Source organism: Pseudorca crassidens, chromosome 3 (assembly GCF_039906515.1).
Source record: "Pseudorca crassidens isolate mPseCra1 chromosome 3, mPseCra1.hap1, whole genome shotgun sequence".
Taxonomy (NCBI): Eukaryota; Metazoa; Chordata; class Mammalia; order Artiodactyla; family Delphinidae; genus Pseudorca; species Pseudorca crassidens.
In genome coordinates, this window is record NC_090298.1 from 34,147,099 (window position 1) to 34,165,800 (window position 18,702).

The window sequence follows — 18,702 nt, forward strand, 5'->3', positions numbered from 1 at the left end:
ACTACCTTGTAGCTCTAAACCTAGGGAAGGAAACTTCAAAGGAACCACTCAGAGAGCTTTAAAATTTGCTTCCTGCAACTGTTTTGGTGGGGGGCCAGGAAAGTGCTGCTGCCTGAGATCTCCCTGCACTTAAGAACTTGTTCAGGCCAGGGAGGTGGGAATGTTTCCTGTGGACAAGATGTGGGCCACTCAGGAGAGAGGGACAGCATGGGATAATTTTGAATCCTGTCCGTAGGGCCCTCAGAGGTAGAGAAGACCTCAGGAGAAAGAGGTTGGATCCTAGGGGCTAGGAAGGAATCACAAAAGACTATTCTGAATTAAGATGGGAACTACAGGAGAGGTCATACAAATGCCCAAGAGAGGAAAAGTTTAATCATCTGCAGGGTCCAGACATTGTTTACCCACCCAACCAAGGAAGAACCAGCCCCCATCCCCCCACCTCTCCTTCCTCCTCCTGTCTACTCTTTAACCCCACTGAGGAGTGCAACTGCAGCTCACAAGCCCCAGAGAATGTATACAGGGAGAAGGCTGAGATCAGAGGGACCATGCCCCCTTCTCCACTGCTGGCTCCAACCCAAAGGAGGCCCAAGCTGGAAGATGTGAGATAAGGTTAAGTCAATTTTGAAGTCTGACTATAACAAAGGACTGGAAATTTTATTTGAAATAAAAAAATAACTTACTGAAATAAAACTTTTTACAACTAATCATGACTGGAGGATATTTTTTGTTATCTGTGAATAACCCAAAAAAACAAGGGTCAGACCAAGTCTTCATCCTGGGGCACAGGACCATATTTCCACTGTATAAAGATGAGGACACAAAAATAAGAACTGTGTTTTTACCTCAATCAACATACCATGCCTGTGGTAATCTACAAGCCACCTGCATACATGAGAACCATTTTTTTTTCACTGGTATTTTCTTTGAACAAGACATCCCTCTACCTTACCATACAAGGAAGCTTTTGCTTCAGATTCCATTCTTGGTTCCTGAGGTTGATAGCCTCTGCCCTGTGCTTCTCTTAGATTATGATCTGAACTACCTTTTGTTTTGAGGAAAAAAAAAAAACCAACAAAAGAATGAAATACAATCCATATGTAGTACGAATAAGAAAGAGAAAGCTCCTTATCATTTAACTTGGTAAAAGTTAGGGTTGGGATCTTAGTTCCCTGACCAAGGATTGAACCCGGGCCCTCAGCAGTGAAGAGTCCTAACCACTGGACCGCCACAGAATTCCCATAATTTAACTTGCTTAACCACCTTTCTAAAGGTTCCTCCACTCCCACTCTATCACACTCTTTATATCTTTGTCTTCACAGCACTTATCACTACCCGAAATTGCTTACCTGTTCTAGGTCTGTCAACCCCCAACACACACACACATGCTATTGAAATCTTTGTTAGACAAGGACCCTTGTCTGCCTTGTTTTCCACTTGTATCTCCTTGGCCTAGACCTGCTTCTGGCACTTAGAGGTCACCAGATCTGGTTCATAAGTGGCACTGTATCAACAGAAATGAAAGGGAATCATAGAACATCTAGGTTCTTCCAGAAGTATATTTAATTTTAAACTCTCAGTTTTTCCTTGCCCAATCTCCCCTGAACCTCTAGCAAGTTGGCTTTGTTCTTGCTGCTCTATTGAAACAAAGTTTATGGAAGTAAACACTAACCTAAATTTTGCAAATCCTGGAAGGTTTTTTTAATTTTAAAATCTTTTCCTCCTTGGCTTCAGCCACATACAATACTTGGTTTCAACCCTATCCTACTTCCTGGGCTATTTCTGCAACCACTAGAGTCAACTGTCAACTTCAACCATGTCAGTTGTTGCTCCCACTGTATCTCTAACATTGCCTAGCACATAGTAGCATCATCATATGTATTATGTTGAACAAATTAATGAACCACCCTCTCCCCTCGTGTCTCCTATGGACATCTCCCCAAATCTTTCCTTGAGCCTCTCCAAATTGTCTTTTCTTTCTAAGTATCTGTATTTTCAAATGGTTTCAACCATTACTGAGTCAAGGATGGTTTACTGAAGTTCATCAGTCAAGAAACTGAGTCCTTAAAAAAAGAGAAAAAGAAAAAAGGAAGTCCTTTTTTTCTCATCATTTCCAAATGCCTACCAGGTCTCACCATCACCTCATACCTCCATTTAAATTATCTTCACCATTTTAACCCCTAAAATCAGTTCCCTTTCACAACTCTCTGTTCATTACTTCCAAATGCAGACCTCTAGCCCAGGCTTTACACTTCAACGGCCACCAGGCTTACTCACGTCTTCCCATGTACTTCCTCTTGGTATCGCACAGGCAACAAAACCTAACTCTAATTTTCCCCCTTGTTGCCTCCACCCTATATTCCCTCCCAGTGAATGCACCACCTCCTTGCCCCCTAGTCCAAAACATCCAAGACTCCTACCTCCAATATTTCTGAGGCCTACCGCACTAGACACAATGCTGTTTTTTAAGTTATTATTATTTTTTTATTCATTTTTGACTGCTCTGGGTCTCCGGTGCGGCTCGCGGGCTTAGTTGCAGTATGTGGGATCTTAGTTCCCTGACCAGGGATTGAACCCAGTCCCCCTGAATTGAGAGCATGGAGTCTTAACGACTCGACCACCAGGGAAGTCCCGCTATATTTTTATACATGTGATCTCATGGAAGCCTCACACAGCCTGATACAGAAGAGGGGGCTTGGAAGCTACTCCCTTTGATTCAAGTTTTACATGTTCTCAGTAGAGACATCCCCCCTACAGCCAGCCCCACTGCTACCTTAGTCCACAACCTCACGATTTTCAGACTATTTAAGAACCTGTTGCCTGCTTTTCCAGCTTCAAAACGTATCACATCCATACCATCACCTCCCATCACCATATTAATCTTGCTAATGATAACTAATCATGCCATTGTGTGTGCCTAAAACCTTCCAATGATTTATCATTGCTTCAAGCTAAAGTCCAAACTCCTTAGTATAATACTCAAGACCTTCCACATCTGATCCTCACCCCTCTAGATTCTTACCAACCCCCTCACCTTCTCTAGACCTGACAAACCACAGTATCTGTGATTGAAAGGCCAAGTAAACACACAAAACATTAAGACATGTTCCTGGGTCTCACTTCAGATACCCTTTGGTGACACCCATCTGGTCCTGAGTATCCTCTGCCCAAGAAACACAAATTCCTTAGTTGTGGCATTGGCCCTAGGCATCTTTTGTCAGATTGAGGCCCACTGTCCAAACCAACTCTGACCCTCAGGACATGAGATACGTCAGATGTGAACTTCCTGCAAACTAGTATTCAATGAACTGAATCCACCTGATTGCATTCTATACTGAATGTGTTAACCCAGCTCCGTCTCCCTCCCACTGCTGCTCCCTGAGTCTTAATTTTACCTGTGATTGGAGCAGCCTCAATTGGTCTGTGAGCCACCTACGATCTATGGAGATACTTACCATTGCATCAGACAATCTCCCACTGAAACCCAACCTGTCTGTCAACGGTCACAGGCACTGGCAAACAAGAGATAAGCTCCCCTTACACTCAAATACACAGGCCTTTCTTAATGCATCACTTCCCACCTCTCTCACAACCCCTTTGTGCCAATTGTTTTCTGGCCCAGGATTTAGAAATTCCACGTCTTCAGGTCAGTGCCCATTCACCTCAAGGCCTAATATTTATTCCATCCTGGGCATTACCTATCTTAATGGGCCTCTCCATCACTCAGGAATCAACCATTAGTTAACACTGGAAGATTTCAGAAAGATCTTAACACCAAGTTAGATTATTTCAGTACTCTGAAGCCAAAATATATTAAAACCACTATTTTTGTAGGTCAAAAGCAATTTCATAAACTTGAACCTACTATACCAACTTTAGCCCGCAGCCACTGTAGAAGCACCTTCACTCACTGAACTCGGAAGCCCATAATGTTAAGACCTCCAGCTTACAACTGCGGCACAGGCACAGCAGTAAAATCACATGTCAGCTGGATCCAGGAACCATGCTCTCAATTATGCATCCCTAAAGTACAGAGTACCGAGTCATTATGTTGAGTCTCACATATTGGGAGGAAGCCCAATGTAGATTTAGATCAGCAGTGGCTTCTGTAGAAGTTAAATGTAAGCTAAGACCTGAAGGATGAGTTAGGAAAAAAGCGGGAGGAAAGGAATTAGCTAGAATTTTGGGAATGCATTCTAAAGGTAAGATTGTTGAGGCAGTGATGATCATGAAGACCCCTTCAAGGTCAGGTTAAAGACGTTATACTTAATACAATGGGAAGCTAAAAGGTAGGAGAGCACAGCTTGGCCACACTGCTATTTTATGCCAGTTGTTCCAACACTTATGCTGTTTAATTAATGTTCTACTCTCTCATTCAGCAGTCCAACAAAGTCAGCCTTGTCTTCACTTCAAATGGCAGTAACACTAGAACTGGGAAAGCAAGGCAAAAAAATTCAGAGCACCGAAAATCAATGATCACCCAGCTAAGGGTTAAAATAATTCCAGGGATCTATTTATCATTGCCTTTAGCCTACAAATATAAGTTTATACTTGGCCTTCCTTTACATTCTACTCAATCCACCGTATTTGCCCGTGGCCCTACAAACTTTCTTCCATATTTTGTTGTTGACTCACACTGAGCAGGTTGCTTTGGTTTTTCACTTAGCTGACCACCTTAAACGGCATGCACAGCCTATAACCTAGGTGCCAAGCAACAGTTAAGATCACCTTTCCAAAAATCTGAAAAAGTGTATGTATAGCTGCATCACTTTGCTATACACCAGAAACTAACGCAATATTGTAAACCAACTATACTCCAGTAAACATTTTAAGAAAAAAGAAAAAAATCACCTTTCTAAAATAGAGTTCATTTAACTCCTAACCTTCACGTTCTCACCGGTACTCCAAAGCCTATCGTAACGACTGATAACCACTCCCCAAAGACCATAGATGTTCCTAAAAGAAATGAAGTTATGCTCTTTCACTCACTCTAACATTTTAAATATCCATATGTGTTGTACTAAGAATTGTACTATGTAAATTCACTATATTCTTCACATCATATGCCAGTGTTGTCTGCTTGAAGGAATCCTGGAATTCTGCTTGTTCCTTGTCCTCTTAAGCAGTATCACAACCCAGTTCAAAAGTTACTGTTCCAAAACAGCCACTTAACAAGTAAATCTGATTTTAAGCTGTCCCATTCGCAAACCTATACAAATCATCGATACAAGCCTATTAAAAATACCTTAGCACACCAGACAGTTTTTCAGAGCCAGAACATTTATTGCGTGACTAATAATTGAAATCCTTAAGATGAACTGGATGCTGCAACAGCTGCCCTCTTGGGTTTGGGTGTTGTTCCTTCACGGAATCCATGCCTGCACCGTTAAAAACAAGAACAGTTACTTCAGCAATGCAAATGCATACATTTTAATTTTTGCTATAACAGATTTTTATGAGCTTATCTCAGTTAAATCTGAAATCATTATTGAATTCATATGTTCAGACATTTATTTTTACAACATCACTGATAAGCTGCAGTATTTACTTCCTTCTGCTTCAAGGTAGCCATTTCAGGAACACAGATAACTTTAATCGGAAAAAAAAAGAAAAAAGGGCAACATATTTGGTTGTACTGATCACTGGGCCAGTATTTCCCCACCACTTAAGATTCCCAAGGCATTTGTGAAAACGAGTTCTTAAATTACGAGCCAGAGATCCTACTTTCCTTTAGCCAAGGAAAAACAATGTGTTTAATGGTAGACATTTTCTCAACTGCTTAACTACTCTATAACGTAACTCATTTAATATTAACACCTACTTGAAGTGTACCGTTATCCCTCTTTTGAGGGACAGACAGGTTAAAGTTGGCTTCACTTCATGCTCTTAACTCTTACATTGAACTAGCAGACCACTGAATCCTAAGCCTATACTACTGTATAATAGTCTTACACATTATGAAGCGCAAAGCGCACAGAAAGGTCACTTTAGCAAATGAACACAAGCACATCTAAGGGTGTTGTGTTTACAAACCCCCAAACTGTCTTCAGGTTTTTTAAAATTTGAAAACCTGGAATTCAGCAGTAGGTCAGAAATTCTGCTAAATATCCTACACTGCACAGGACAACCGCCCTCCCCAACAAAGAAATCACCTCAGCTGAGACCTTACGTGGGTTAACCCCTCAAAAGCTACCACTAAAATGCAGTTTGTTTAGTCTAGATGGGGGCTGAAATTAAAACTCTAAGGCCTGTCTTTAAGTAATACAAGACTATAAAATTTCTTTCGACACAAACGCAATAGCAACTGACAGTTTTCTATAGCACACTTGCCCAAAGCCACAAAACCCCAAAGTCTCCTTTATGCACGATTATCTTGACAAATTTTGGTAGGAAAGTGAAATGTAGGTATGCTAACAAATGTCATCACATTTTCTGGAGTCTAGCTCCAACTAAGCCCCAGCATGTATAGTTCATACTACTGTTTACTGAAATATTCACAAGATCTAAACTAACTGATCTGAAGTTTATGGTGGCAGAAGAAAAAAATCCCTTGCTAACACCTCATCCCACCAACCAGGGCATTTGAGAGGATAATTATGCAAGCTCACAGAACCAACTACAACTGAAACATAAAAACTGTACCTGAATCTGCGGTATACAATTTTTAGGTGCCTCATTCGACCAGTCCCGGTGGTATTTCGTCTTTTAGCTTTAGCACTCCAGTTATCTAAAACACACATTCAGGTGAAGGTTGTAAACGGTTTTCCCCACACACCTTGTAAGCTCTGTCGGTCAATATACTTAAAAATGCCCACCTTGGGTTTTAACCCCACTTCATCGCTATACAGATGCCCCATTCTGCTAGGGGCCACCAAATGCTCAGTCATGCCCCACTGAGGTACAAAACAAACACGGGAGAATTCTCAACGCCATGATACACTCTATCAGAGTTTAGTAAACATGCACTTACACTTCCTCTTCCTCTTGGCAGGGTAGCCACATTTACCACAGGTCGACTTCTGAAGGTGGTAGGCCTTAGAGCCACAGCGGCGGCACAACGTGTGCGTCTTATTCCGACGCTTTCCAAACGAGGACGTTCCCTTCGTCTACAAGTTAAGGGAACAGACGATTCTTCAATCTAGCAATTTCTACACACGTTCTTACGTTTTCAGTTAAAGAAACTATTGATAAGATTTCATGACAACCACAAGGTCTCAAACTGTGGGAGTCTGACTTTTCTTTTTGTTTAAAATGTGGTGTATTTATTTTATTTACATGTTTTCAAGTCGACTGCAATGTATTAACAATTCAAATGCTATAAACATAGCAGAGTCTGACTTTCCTTAAATGCTAAATCAGAGACCTCTATCGGAATTTCACGTCATCTAATGCCCCCTGCAAGAGCTGCTGTGTTTTGAAATCCGCTATATTATTAAAAAAAAAAGATATAATGCAAAAGACGAGATAACGTGGTTTTCCTACCACCCCTACTCCAAAATCTAAGAGCTCCCGCCCAGAGACCACCGCCAACGATTCCTTGGCGTACAGAGCCACTCTCAAACTATGCTTCTTCTGTCCTTTCCCATAGGCAGACAGGGCTGTGCGGGCTCCCCAAAAGTCAGACAGAAGCAAGGTGCCTAGAGCAGCTGCAGCTCCACGACTGCAGGCCCCGCACTCCCAGACAGATAGGGGCCATTCTGCCTCTCGAGGGCCACCGCAAGTCCCTTTCCTGCCCACCAGCTCCCCTTATCGGAAACCTTGCCGGGCCCCCACGGATAGCAAGGAACGCGGCGCAGGGCGCTAGGATGGAAGCCGATTCCGACAGCCCTTGCAAACAACTCACCATCTCGCTTCTGCCACCGAGGCCAAAGAGAGCTAATTCGAAGGCACTTCCGCTATATCGCGCTCAGAAGCTTCCGCCCAGGAAAGTACTTCCGCCGGCACGCGGTGCACCGCTCTCAAGCGTCCGTTGCTGCAGCGTGGGTGGAGTCGAGAGGAGGATCCCGAGCCAGGCGGGGCCAATAGAAGGTTCAGAGGGGCGGGGCTCACAGTTTTCTGGGTCCGGGGTGGGCGTCTGTGTAGCGTTCGGATTGGGACTGGGGTTCTTCGCCAGGTTCTTCCGCAGTCCCGCCGGAAGCTTTCGGCTGACGCTGGTCATCGCTGAGAGGTTGCTAGGAGGACGGAGCTGGGCTCAGGATATGAAGAGAAAGGCAAATAATGTTTTTTCTAACTACAGTACTTTAGAGGCAAAGGATTTGATCCCCAATCTTGTTATGCGAAGGAATCAGACGTGGAACTTGTTAAATAGTTTCCTGAACTCTATCGTGAGGAAATGTGGTTCAGCATCTTTGGATGGGGCTTGGACATCTGTACTTCATTCAAAACACTATAGTGTTGGGCTTCCCTGGTGGCGCAGTGGTTGAGAGTCCGCCTGCCGGTGCAGGGAACACGGGTTTGTGCCCCGGTCCAGGAAGATCCCACAAGCCGAGATCATTTCTATCCAGATGCCAGGTTTAGGTCGGCAGGAATGACTTCTGAAACAGATGATCTTGTTACAGAGTCCAAGCTCACTCTGCTCGCCGCACGACAGGCCAATAAACTGGGAGACGAGGTGTTGAGGCAAAGAATACGACTTTATTTGGAAAGCTGGCGGACTGAAAAGATGGTGGACTAGGGTCCCCAAAAAACCATCTTAGCGGGGTCTGGATGCCAGTTTCTTTCATAGAATCAGAGAGGGAAGTAAAGTAAAAAGGCAGAATAGAGAGGGAGATGCGGGGAGGAAGTAAAGTGAAAAGGATAAACATCTTCTGGAATGACCAGCCTCCGGGAGGGGATGGTTAATTTCTTCTTTCTTGCAGCCATTCACAGGTGGGTAGGGTTCCCTGAGGCAGTCCATTATGTATGATTATAATAACAAAAGCTACGAAAAGTAAATGCTAAAGTCAAAGAAACAGATCCAACATGGAGTCAAAATTGGGTCTTCCCTGTTGCAATCTCTGCTGTTACTTACGGTGTTTTGCCTTTTGACAGAGAATGATAGAGAGTTCATAAATCTTGCATCTGTTATTCTGATATAGTTCAGGTCTCTTGACTTGACCTGCCTTCTTTTCCTACAATAGGTGAAATTAGTGCTGACTTTTCTCTTTAAAAAAAAAAATCACATAATTTAAATTCCTAGCTGCAAACAAAATTTTTACACCTGTTTCACTGTATTTGATGTGAGGGATATATTTTCTTTTTTTATTTTTTATTTTTTGCGGCATACGGGCCTCGCACTGTTGTGGCCTCTCCCGTTGCGCAGCACAGGCTCCAGACGCGCAGGCTCAGCGGCCATGGCTCACGGGCCCAGCCACTCCACGGCATGTGGGATCTTCCCGGACCGGTGCACGAACCCGTGTCCCCTGCATCGGCAGGCGGACTCTCAACCACTGCGCCACCAGGGAAGCCCAGAGGGATGTATTTTCAAATATTCATCTCCTGGCCACACTTCCCCCAGCTCACTTCTGAAACCGTGTAACTCAGATTGGGACCCGAACCCAGCCAAAACCCAGATTGGGACTTGAACCCGCGGTGTTTTAACTGAGATCACACACCTGGTCTCAGGATTTAGACCCACGGTCTTTTCTTGATGTCTCATCACAGAAAGAATCCAGTGAGCGACAAAGTGATAGGTAAGAAGTTGATATATTTAGAGAGAAACACACTCCACAGAGTGTGAGCCATATCAGAAGGCGAGAAAGGCACCAGGGTATGGGGTTGTCAGGTTTTTTAGGGGTGGGTAGTTTCATAGGCTAATGAGTAGGAGGAGTATTCCAGCTATTTGGGGGAAGGGGTGGGGATTTCTAGGAATTGGGCCTACTTTTTTTAAAATAAATACGTATTTATTTTTGGCTGCTTTGGTCGTTGCCGTGTGCGGGCTTTCTCTAGTTGCGGCGAGCGGGGGCTACTCTTCGTTGCGGTGCGCGGGCTTCTCACTGCGGTGGCTTCTCTTGTGGAGCACAGGCTCTAGGTGCGTGGGCTTCAGTAGTTGCAGCACACGCGCTCCGTAGTTGTGGCTCACGGGCTCTAGAGCGCAGGCTCAGTAGTTGTGGCTCACGGGGTTAGTTGCTCCGCGGCATGTGAATCTTCCCGGACCAGGACTCAGACCTGTGTCTTCTGCATTGGCAGGCAGATTCTTAACCACTGTGCCACCAGGGAAGCCCAGGCCTACTTTTTGACCTTTATGGTTGGCCTTGGAACTGTCATGGCGCCTATGGGTGTGTCATTTAGCTTGCAGATGTGTTACAATGAGCATATACTGAGACTCAAGGTCTAGTGGAATTAGACTAGTCTACCATCTTGGACCTATTTGGTTCTAATTAATTTACGTCATGTCCTCGGGCTATGTTATTCTTTTAAAAGGTTTTGCCCTGCCCCCTTCCTGTTCACTTCCATTTGCATTCAAAGTGTGTGCGATGCAGATTTCCTGTTACCAAGGAACTGAATTTAAACTTCCTCCCCTAAATTTACATTTTACTGTGAAATATGCAACTTCAAATAAACACTTTTCTTCCCATCAGCTTTGAGATCTCCTGGAGCAGGTTCTTGTGGGAGAGGAGGGTATTTATGGGGAGCAGTGGGGAGGAGATGGGGTTTGAGAAGCTGGTTATTAGAATACCTTACCAACCAAGTTGAATTAAAAAAAAAGATTGGCAAACCTACTAACATTGCCAATCAAACTGTTAGTATTAGGTGGGATACATCTCTTGAAACCCATACCTTTGTGACACATTTTAAAACTCTCAACCTAAAGTTAATTTTTAATGTCATATATGGATTCTCATATTCTTTTTCAACCTTAGGGATGCCAGAATTTAATAAATCATTTTCCTTTGTTATGCTCAGCATTGGTCCATGCATGGCCTGCTTTCACTTACACGTTTAACTATTTACCTTTAATAATTTAATAAACACCTATAAACTCATTCCCAGATGATATCCTATGTCTAACTCCATGATTTCCCTGTCCTCCAATCCCATCCCATCCCTAGCCTCCCCTAACCAAGGTAGCCATCCTTCTGAAGCCCATTTCCGTACTTCTCATTTTATATAATTATACCGATTCCATGTGTATTCCTAAAATGTGTGTGTATGTGTCTGTATTTACATTATTTTGAGCTTTTCGAAAAGGGTGTCATGCAACATATAATATTTGGGGACTTAAAATTTCCCCTTAATATTGTTATGATTTATTTATGTATACTGTGGGTCACTGAAGTTCATTCTTTTTCAATGCTGTATATTACATTATATGAGATACCACAGTTTACTCATCCAGTCCTGTTGATAGTTATTTAGATTGTTTTCAGGTTCTTGTGAACTATAACTGAAAATAAAAACCAACTAGATAGTTTTTTTGTTTTTGTTTTTTTTTGTTTTGCGGTACGCGGGCCTCTCACTGCTGTGGCCTCTCCCGTTGCGGAGCACAGGCTCCGGACGTGCAGGCTCAGCGGCCATGGCTCACGGGCCCAGCTGCTCCGCAGCATGTGGGATCCTCCCGGACCGGGGCACGAACCCATGTCCCCTGCATCGGCAGACGGACTCTCAACCACTGCGCCACCAGGGAAGCCCCCAACTAGATAGTTTTAAAAAAATTAAAGTCAGCTAACAAGACAAAAAATGTAAACTATTAAAATAAATAGAAATATTTAAAGTAGAAGGTATGAATACCACTGTAATCATATCACCAGAGATACCAGTGTTACAATTGGAGTATCTCTTTCCTGGCTGTCTTCTTTTAAATATAATGTATATGTATATACACATATTGTATACATACACTATACACATATTAACTTTTTAAATAAAAATGGGATCTATAACTTGCCATTTTCCATAATATATCATGGGTATCACTACTTGTCAATATGTGTAGATTTATGTCATCCTTTTTTTTCTTTTTTTTTTTTGTGGTATATGGGATGAGGGCAGACGGTTTTGTAGCTTTTGTACTTTTATTTATTTATCTATTTAAAGGCTTTATTGAATTTGTTACAATACTGCTTCTCTTTTATGTTTTGGTTTTTTGGCCGTGAGTCATGTGGGGTCTTAGCTCCCTGACCAGGGATCGAACTCGCACCCCCTGCATCGGAAGGCAAAGTCTTAACCACTGGACTGCGAGGGAAGTCCCTACTTCATCACTTTTAACTTCATTTTGGTATTACATTGGAACTGAGCAGAACTCTGCACCCCACTCCCACCCCACCCCAAGCACAAAGGCTCCTTCATGTCTCCTGCCTCTTGTTTATAGAAAAGCTGAAGTCTCCCAGGCCTCCCTGAGTCACAAAACAGCAAGCTCAAGCCATTAATGATTAGGACAATAGAGTCACAGACTCCGTGTCTGATGCACATTGCTGAGTTGTTTTACAGATACTATAACTGCCACCAGAGGGGAAAAGCTAATTGCATGATGACTAGATTGTAGCCATGACATAAGCTGCTCTAACTTGAGCAGTACTGAATCTATGGCTAGTACAATTCCAAGAACTGGCCTTAAGAGAATGGGATTAACACTATTGCTCATAATAATCTATATCTTGGTGGGCATCAAAATAATTGTAGCTTGTTCTGCCTGCATATGTAAGTGGGCAACTAAAATTGTCAGCAAAGAGATGCTGCAAACCCGTGCTGACATCTTCCACTCTAAGAATACGGTGCCCTTTGTCAGAATGAAGAAGTTACAGAAGACAGACCTTCGCCCATGATCCCGTAGAAATGGAATGATGTTCTGACACGTGGGGATTTGTAAGCAGCTTTTGTCAGGAGAAAGCTTTTTGCAGGAAAGACCTCTTTCCAGGAGGCCCCTTTTGCCTTGTCACTAACCTGAAACCAGGCACCCCCATGCTGTACTCATCTCCAGCCCTAGCATGCCTTTCAAATCTTGATCATACAATATGTTGCCTAATCTGTTGGTTCTTTCTATAGATCAAAGAAGCTGAAATGAAGAATAAGTCATTAACAGATGACCAGATCTCTTCCCTAGCTTCCCCTTCAGTAATCTTGCAAACAAACTGTGTGAACAAGATAGCATCTAAAGAAAAATCACAGGAAGTTGACAAGCCTGCATACAAGTCTGCACACAGTGGGGGATGGCGACTCCCACCCCTATCTCAATGATTGAGATTACTTCCCTTTTTCCCCATAAAAACTTTCATGGCCAAGCATAAGTTTCAGAGGTGGATTTTGGGGACACTGAGTCCACCATCTCCCCAGATTGCCAGCATTCTGATTAAAAGCAACTTTCCTAACAACATCTCTCTCTCTCTCTCTCCCCCTCTCTCTCTCTCTCTCTCTCTCTCTCTCTCTCTCTCTCGTATTTTTTTTTTAACCTTTATTTATTTACTTATTTTTGGCTGTGTTGGGTCTTCATTGCTGCGCACGGGCTTTCTCTAGTTGCAGTGAGCAGGGGCTACTTTTCGTTGCAGTGCACGGGCTTCTCACTGCAGTGGCTTCTCTTGTTGTGGAGCATGGGATCTAGGCGCACAGGCTTCAGCAGTTGTGGCACGTGGGCTCAGTAGTTGTGGCTCGTGGGCTCTAGAGTGCAGGCTCAGTAGTTGTGGCGCACGGGCATGTGGTATCTTCCCGGACCAGGGATCGAACCTGTGTCTCCTGCATTGGCAGGCAGATTCTTAACCACTGTGCAGCCAGGGAAGTCCCTCAAGTATTGATTTTTTGAGTGGTGAACAGCCAGACCTGATTAGGTAACACCATTGTTGATGTATCAACATTTGTTCCATAAACCCCCAATTTGTGGATATTTGAGTTATTTTCAATTTTCTGCTGTTATAAAGATGTTGTAATGCAGATTCTTGCACATACATCTTTGGGCATTTGTCTGATTATTTCCATAAGGTAATTTCCTATTCAGTGCAGTGGGATTGCTGCACTGAATGGTATGAATTTTGATTTTTATCTGTCACATTTATTTATTTATTGCTGCATATTGACAGATTTCTCTCCAAAACGGTTAATCAATTCACATTCTTATTATCGCAGATAGAGCCCAGAGTAGAGAATACCTAGTCCAATCTGAAGTTCAAGAGAGGCTTCTCAGAGGAGTTGACTCAGAGGAGTTCTCAGGGGCTAAGTCATATGAAACTGAGTCAAGTCGTCAAAAAACGATAAATAACCTACAGGGAGCCAGGGTCCATGGGGGCTGAGGGCTGGGTTCCCCCTCCGCTTTGGCTTGTTTCTATCCACCCTCTCCAACACTAGGCATCATTGACATAGTTAATCTTTGCCAAATAGAATTACTCTGTGCCTTAAAAAAAACAAAACAAAAACAAAAAAACTCCCCCAAAACTTGTATTTATGCATTGGAACTATTTCATAGTTCATTTCCTACTCTGCAGAAAACAGGAACATTGGCTACTGGGAGTGTTCCCTCAGAAATCATAGAAAAAGAATGAGAAAAGTTACTTGAACTCCTCCAACAAGATCCTGATTGTATCTTAGATACATTAACCTCTCAGAGGCTAATTTCTGAGGAAGAGTATGAGATTCTGGAGAATATTACAGATCCCATGAAGAAAAGTTGGAAGCTATTAATTTTGGTACAGAAAAAGGGAGAAGTGAGCGGTCAGCTTTTTGTCAACTGTTTACTTAGTACTTTTTTTAAAAAAAAATATCTATTTATTTTTGGCTGTGTTGGGTCTTCGTTTCTGTGCGAGGGCTTTCTCTAGTTGCGGCAAGTGGGGGCCACTCTTCATTGCAGTGTGCGGGCCTCTCACTATTGCAGCCTCTCTTGTTGCGGAGCACAGGCTCCAGATGCGCAGGCTCAGTAGTTGTGGCTCACGGGCTCTTCCCAGACCAGGGCTCGAACCCATGTCCCCTGCATTGGCAGGCAGATTCTCAACCACTGCGCCACCAGGGAAGCCCTACTTAGTACTTTTTCAGAGTCAGCTACCATTTGGGACTTAAATCACGGTAAGTTAAATTTCTACACTTTTTTGGGCTGAGAGGGAGGAGGCAGATTTCCTGAAAAAAAGAAAATTTTTACCTTTTATTTTCATTCGTCATTCTCCTGGAGATAATTTTCACTGAGATATGATAAAAGGGAAAAGTGTCCAAGATTTAAAACGCAGGGAATGATGTATCTTATTGTTTTAAGGGATTTATAATTTTTTGTTCAAACTCAATCCAAAAGCTGCAATTGTTTTTGTTTTTTTTAAAATATTTATTTATTGTATTTGGTTGTACTGGGTCTTAGTTGTGGCAGGTGGGCTCCTTAGTTGTGGCATGCTAACTCTTAGGTGCAGCATGAATGTGGGATTTAGTTCCCTGACCAGGGATCAAACCTGGGCCCCCTGCATTGGGAGCATGGAGTCTTACATGCTGCACCACCAGGGAATGTCCCCAAAACCTGCACTTGTTTTAGTGGTAGTATAAACTTATTATTCTGGCAGTGACATTCTGAAATACTCATAGTTGGAAAGAGACTACTGTTAGTGACACATCAGGATTTCCTTATGAAGTAAGTGAATTCATGGGTATTAACAACCTCAAGACCAAAAGCTGCATCTTTCACTTAGTATAGCCATTTTGAAAATATAGGAAAAATAATTTTTAACACACATATGTAGTAGATTAGCAACTTCATTTTTTTTTTTTAATTTATTTTTGGCTGTGTTGGGTCTTCGTTGCTGCGCATGGGTTTTCTCTAGTTGCGTCGAGCGGGGGTTATTCTTCATTGCGGTGCGTGGGCTTCTCACTGCAGTGGCTTCTCTTGTTGAGGAGCAGAGGCTCTATACGTGCGGGCTTCAGTAGTTGTGGCTCACAGGCTCTAGAGCGCAGGCTCAGTAGTTGTGGCGCACGGACTTAGTTGCTCTGCGGCATGTGGGATCTCCCCGGACCAGGGATCAAACCTGTGTCCCCTGTATTAGCAGGCGGATTCTTAACCACTGCACCACCAGGAAAGTCCACAACTTCGTTTTCTCTGTGAGAAGAATGCCAGCAGAACTTTAGTTTTCTGGAGCAAATCAAATTCTAATTTTTCAACGTTCAAAGATAATTAGTGGCAAATGAGGGCACACTTCTTCCAGAATGAATTGTTTAGCAGTTTTGTAAATTACTACCAGAGACAGGTGTAGCTCCTTTTCTAAAAAATAGTGAAGATTATTTTAAGAGATGTTAGACAGGCAGAGGCTCAGATAAAAAGATTAATGTTAATGGTCTCTAATGTAGTATAGGACCCGTATGCTTAGAGAAATAGGTCTTGTTATTTCCAGGACTTATTCCAAATCAGAGCTATTTGCTTCTTGATTAGAAATTATTAGGATCAGATTTCATTAGCAATGGCCTTATGTAGTCTGAGCTGGTTTGGGGTCACAGTAAATCCACAAGTAAACACAGGATTCAAGTTTTCTATTTCACTTACTTACCCTTTGAGTTTGCTGTGAAAGACTCGAACTTTTGAGCAAGGCAGGAGTGTGATCTGATATTTTTCAGTGGGAGGAAGTTCTGACAGTTGAGCCGTTGCCGTTTATGTAGCAGGTGGTAGGTATTCCTGTTATACAGTGAAATAAAGGAGATGATGCTTTGAGGTCATGGAAAGTCAAGTTATTATATAACATCTGTTAATTTCAAAAAAAGAAAATAAAAATCCCCCAACCTTTCCTATTCCTTCCAGAACTTTTAAAACATGAGTATATAGAGCCACCGCAACCTGTGGGGGTAAGCAGGGAAGGTATTTTTTATTCCTGGAGAGAAAGAGCCTGAGAATCCTGAGATCACCATGTCCTACAAAGAGAAAGAACACTTGGATTTGGAAACAAGTCTTTCACGGACAAGAAGGCTGGTTATCGGGAAACTGCTTGGTCCTCAAGGGAAAATGAAAAGGAATACAACACACCAAAATTCACATCTCTGCAATTGGTTGAGAATGTTGAATGTGAATTTCCAGCAACTATTGAGTATTTACAGGATGAACAGAGATATGAGGAGCCAGATGATTCTTTACGCTTAGGAAAAGAGGAATATCTAGAATCTGTTGGGTACTCTGAAGATGCAGACACCCCCGTGGAAGAGGATGCTTATGATGACCCAGAGTGCATTATCTATGACAGCAAAGAGGACTCTTTGTATTCTGAAACCATGGAGTTCTCTGATGAAGAACAAAATTATGAGGATTCAGAAACTGGCATGTCATTGGAGGAGGAAGAGGAGAAAAGTATGGAAGGTATGGGAATGATGTGTGTATAGTTACTTAGGCAACAACTTATTTTCAGGTTGCCATGACATAATGGGGAGAGGGGCTGAGGAAAGGCACCAGATGGCAGCAGAAAAGCAGCTATACAAAAATTTCTTGGACCTCTCTAACTTGGAATTTCCTCAGAGGTGAGTGTTGACTGGGAGGAAAACCCAGGACCTAGGAACAGCAGACAGTATAAGCTAAAGTAAATATTGACTATCAACTTAAAGGTTTCTGCAGTCACCTCCATCATACATAGAACCACTAATTTTAGCTGTTACCTTCTGTTCTCAGATTAAGCCTTTTTAATCATTTTAGCTCCTTTGTGACCAATGGAATATGGGGGTTATGAACCTGACTATTGAAGTGGGCACAGGAGAGGAATTTGTGATAAATGGATAAAATCCCAAAACAAAGCTTGTCTTGATCCAGTCCAAATATTGCCATTTTGATGAGGAAGTCTTGAATATTTCTCAATGAAAATTCAAAATATGAGAAATGCTTAATTTGGAGAGATATTGTCTGGGAAAATAAACATCACCAAGTTCTGAGTACAGAAGGGGAAGGTAAATACCAACTCACATTCAGTCCAAATCCTGGGAATTCATAATCCAGTTATGGGTCAGAAAAGAGTAATTTCCTTCTCAGCACACCTTGACATAGTTACTAGGGCTGCTGTAACAAAATAGCACCACAAACTTGGTAGCTTAAACAATAACAATTGAAACGTATTGTCCTACAGTTTGGAGGCTGGAAGTCTGAAATCAAGGTGACTCTAGGGTTGGTTCCTTTGGAAAGCTGTAAAGAAGAATCTGTTCCTAGCTTCTGGTAGTTTTCTGGAAATCTTTGGGCTTCTTTGGCTTGTAGAAGCATCCCCTCCACCCTCGCCCCCCTCACCCTACCCCCACAATCTGCATTCATCTTCACATGGTTGTCTTCCTGGGTTCATGTCTCTATGTTCAAATTTCCCCTTTTTATAAGAATACCAGTCATACTAGGTTAGGGCTCACCATAATGACCTCATCTTAACTAATTACATCTACCATGTGACCCCATTTCCAAATACCATTACATTCTGAGGTACTGGGGCTTAGGATTTCAACATACGAATTTGAGGGGTACATAATTCAACCCATAACACAGCTCTTGTCCCACCCCCATACCTTCCCAATATGTAGTTACTTTTAGACCTCATTCTTAATTTTTTAAATATATTACAGTTGTTGCATAGGGTTGAATTAATTAGTCATTGCATACTACCCTCATTATTCTGCAAAAAGCCCCTTTTGTTCATCTATTTCATTTTTTTCTCTATTTCCCATTCACCTTCCTCCATAGGTAATTCTTTTTTCTTTTTTGCGATACGCAGGCCTCTCACTGTTGTGGCCTCTCCCGTTGCGGAGCACAGACTCCAGACGCGCAGGCTCAGCGGCCATGGCTCATGGGCCCAGCCGCTCCGCGGCACATGGGATCCTCCT

General features: G+C 42.7%; 1 protein-coding gene, 1 non-coding gene and 1 pseudogene across 2 annotated transcripts; 1 reads left to right on the forward strand and 2 right to left on the reverse strand.

Annotated features, from left to right (window-relative positions):
* Positions 1-5,258: 5,258 nt before the first annotated feature.
* RPL37 (ribosomal protein L37) lies at positions 5,259-7,989 on the reverse strand. The gene is made up of 4 exons (XM_067730592.1): positions 7,841-7,989; positions 6,968-7,103; positions 6,640-6,724; positions 5,259-5,375 (listed from the first exon to the last, which is right to left on the reverse strand). Exons 1-4 carry the CDS (start codon positions 7,841-7,843, stop codon positions 5,306-5,308), a joined length of 294 nt encoding a protein of 97 aa, XP_067586693.1. The 5' UTR covers positions 7,844-7,989; the 3' UTR covers positions 5,259-5,305.
* Positions 5,456-5,534, reverse strand: LOC137222881 (small nucleolar RNA SNORD72). The gene has a single exon (XR_010942658.1). It is a non-coding gene; the product is annotated as a small nucleolar RNA SNORD72 (small nucleolar RNA).
* Positions 7,990-8,524: 535 nt separating the features above from the next.
* LOC137220965 (caspase recruitment domain-containing protein 6-like) lies at positions 8,525-17,235 on the forward strand (annotated as a pseudogene).
* The last annotated feature ends 1,467 nt before the right edge of the window (positions 17,236-18,702 follow it).

Coding starts and splice junctions, on each gene's coding strand:
- RPL37 (XM_067730592.1), bottom strand. Junction 6,725..6,967: donor TGCCAAGAGGAAGAGGAAGT/GTAAGTGCATGT, acceptor TGTGTGTTTTAG/ATAACTGGAGTGCTAAAGCT. Junction 5,376..6,639: donor ATTGTATACCGCAGATTCAG/GTACAGTTTTTA, acceptor TTAACGGTGCAG/GCATGGATTCCGTGAAGGAA.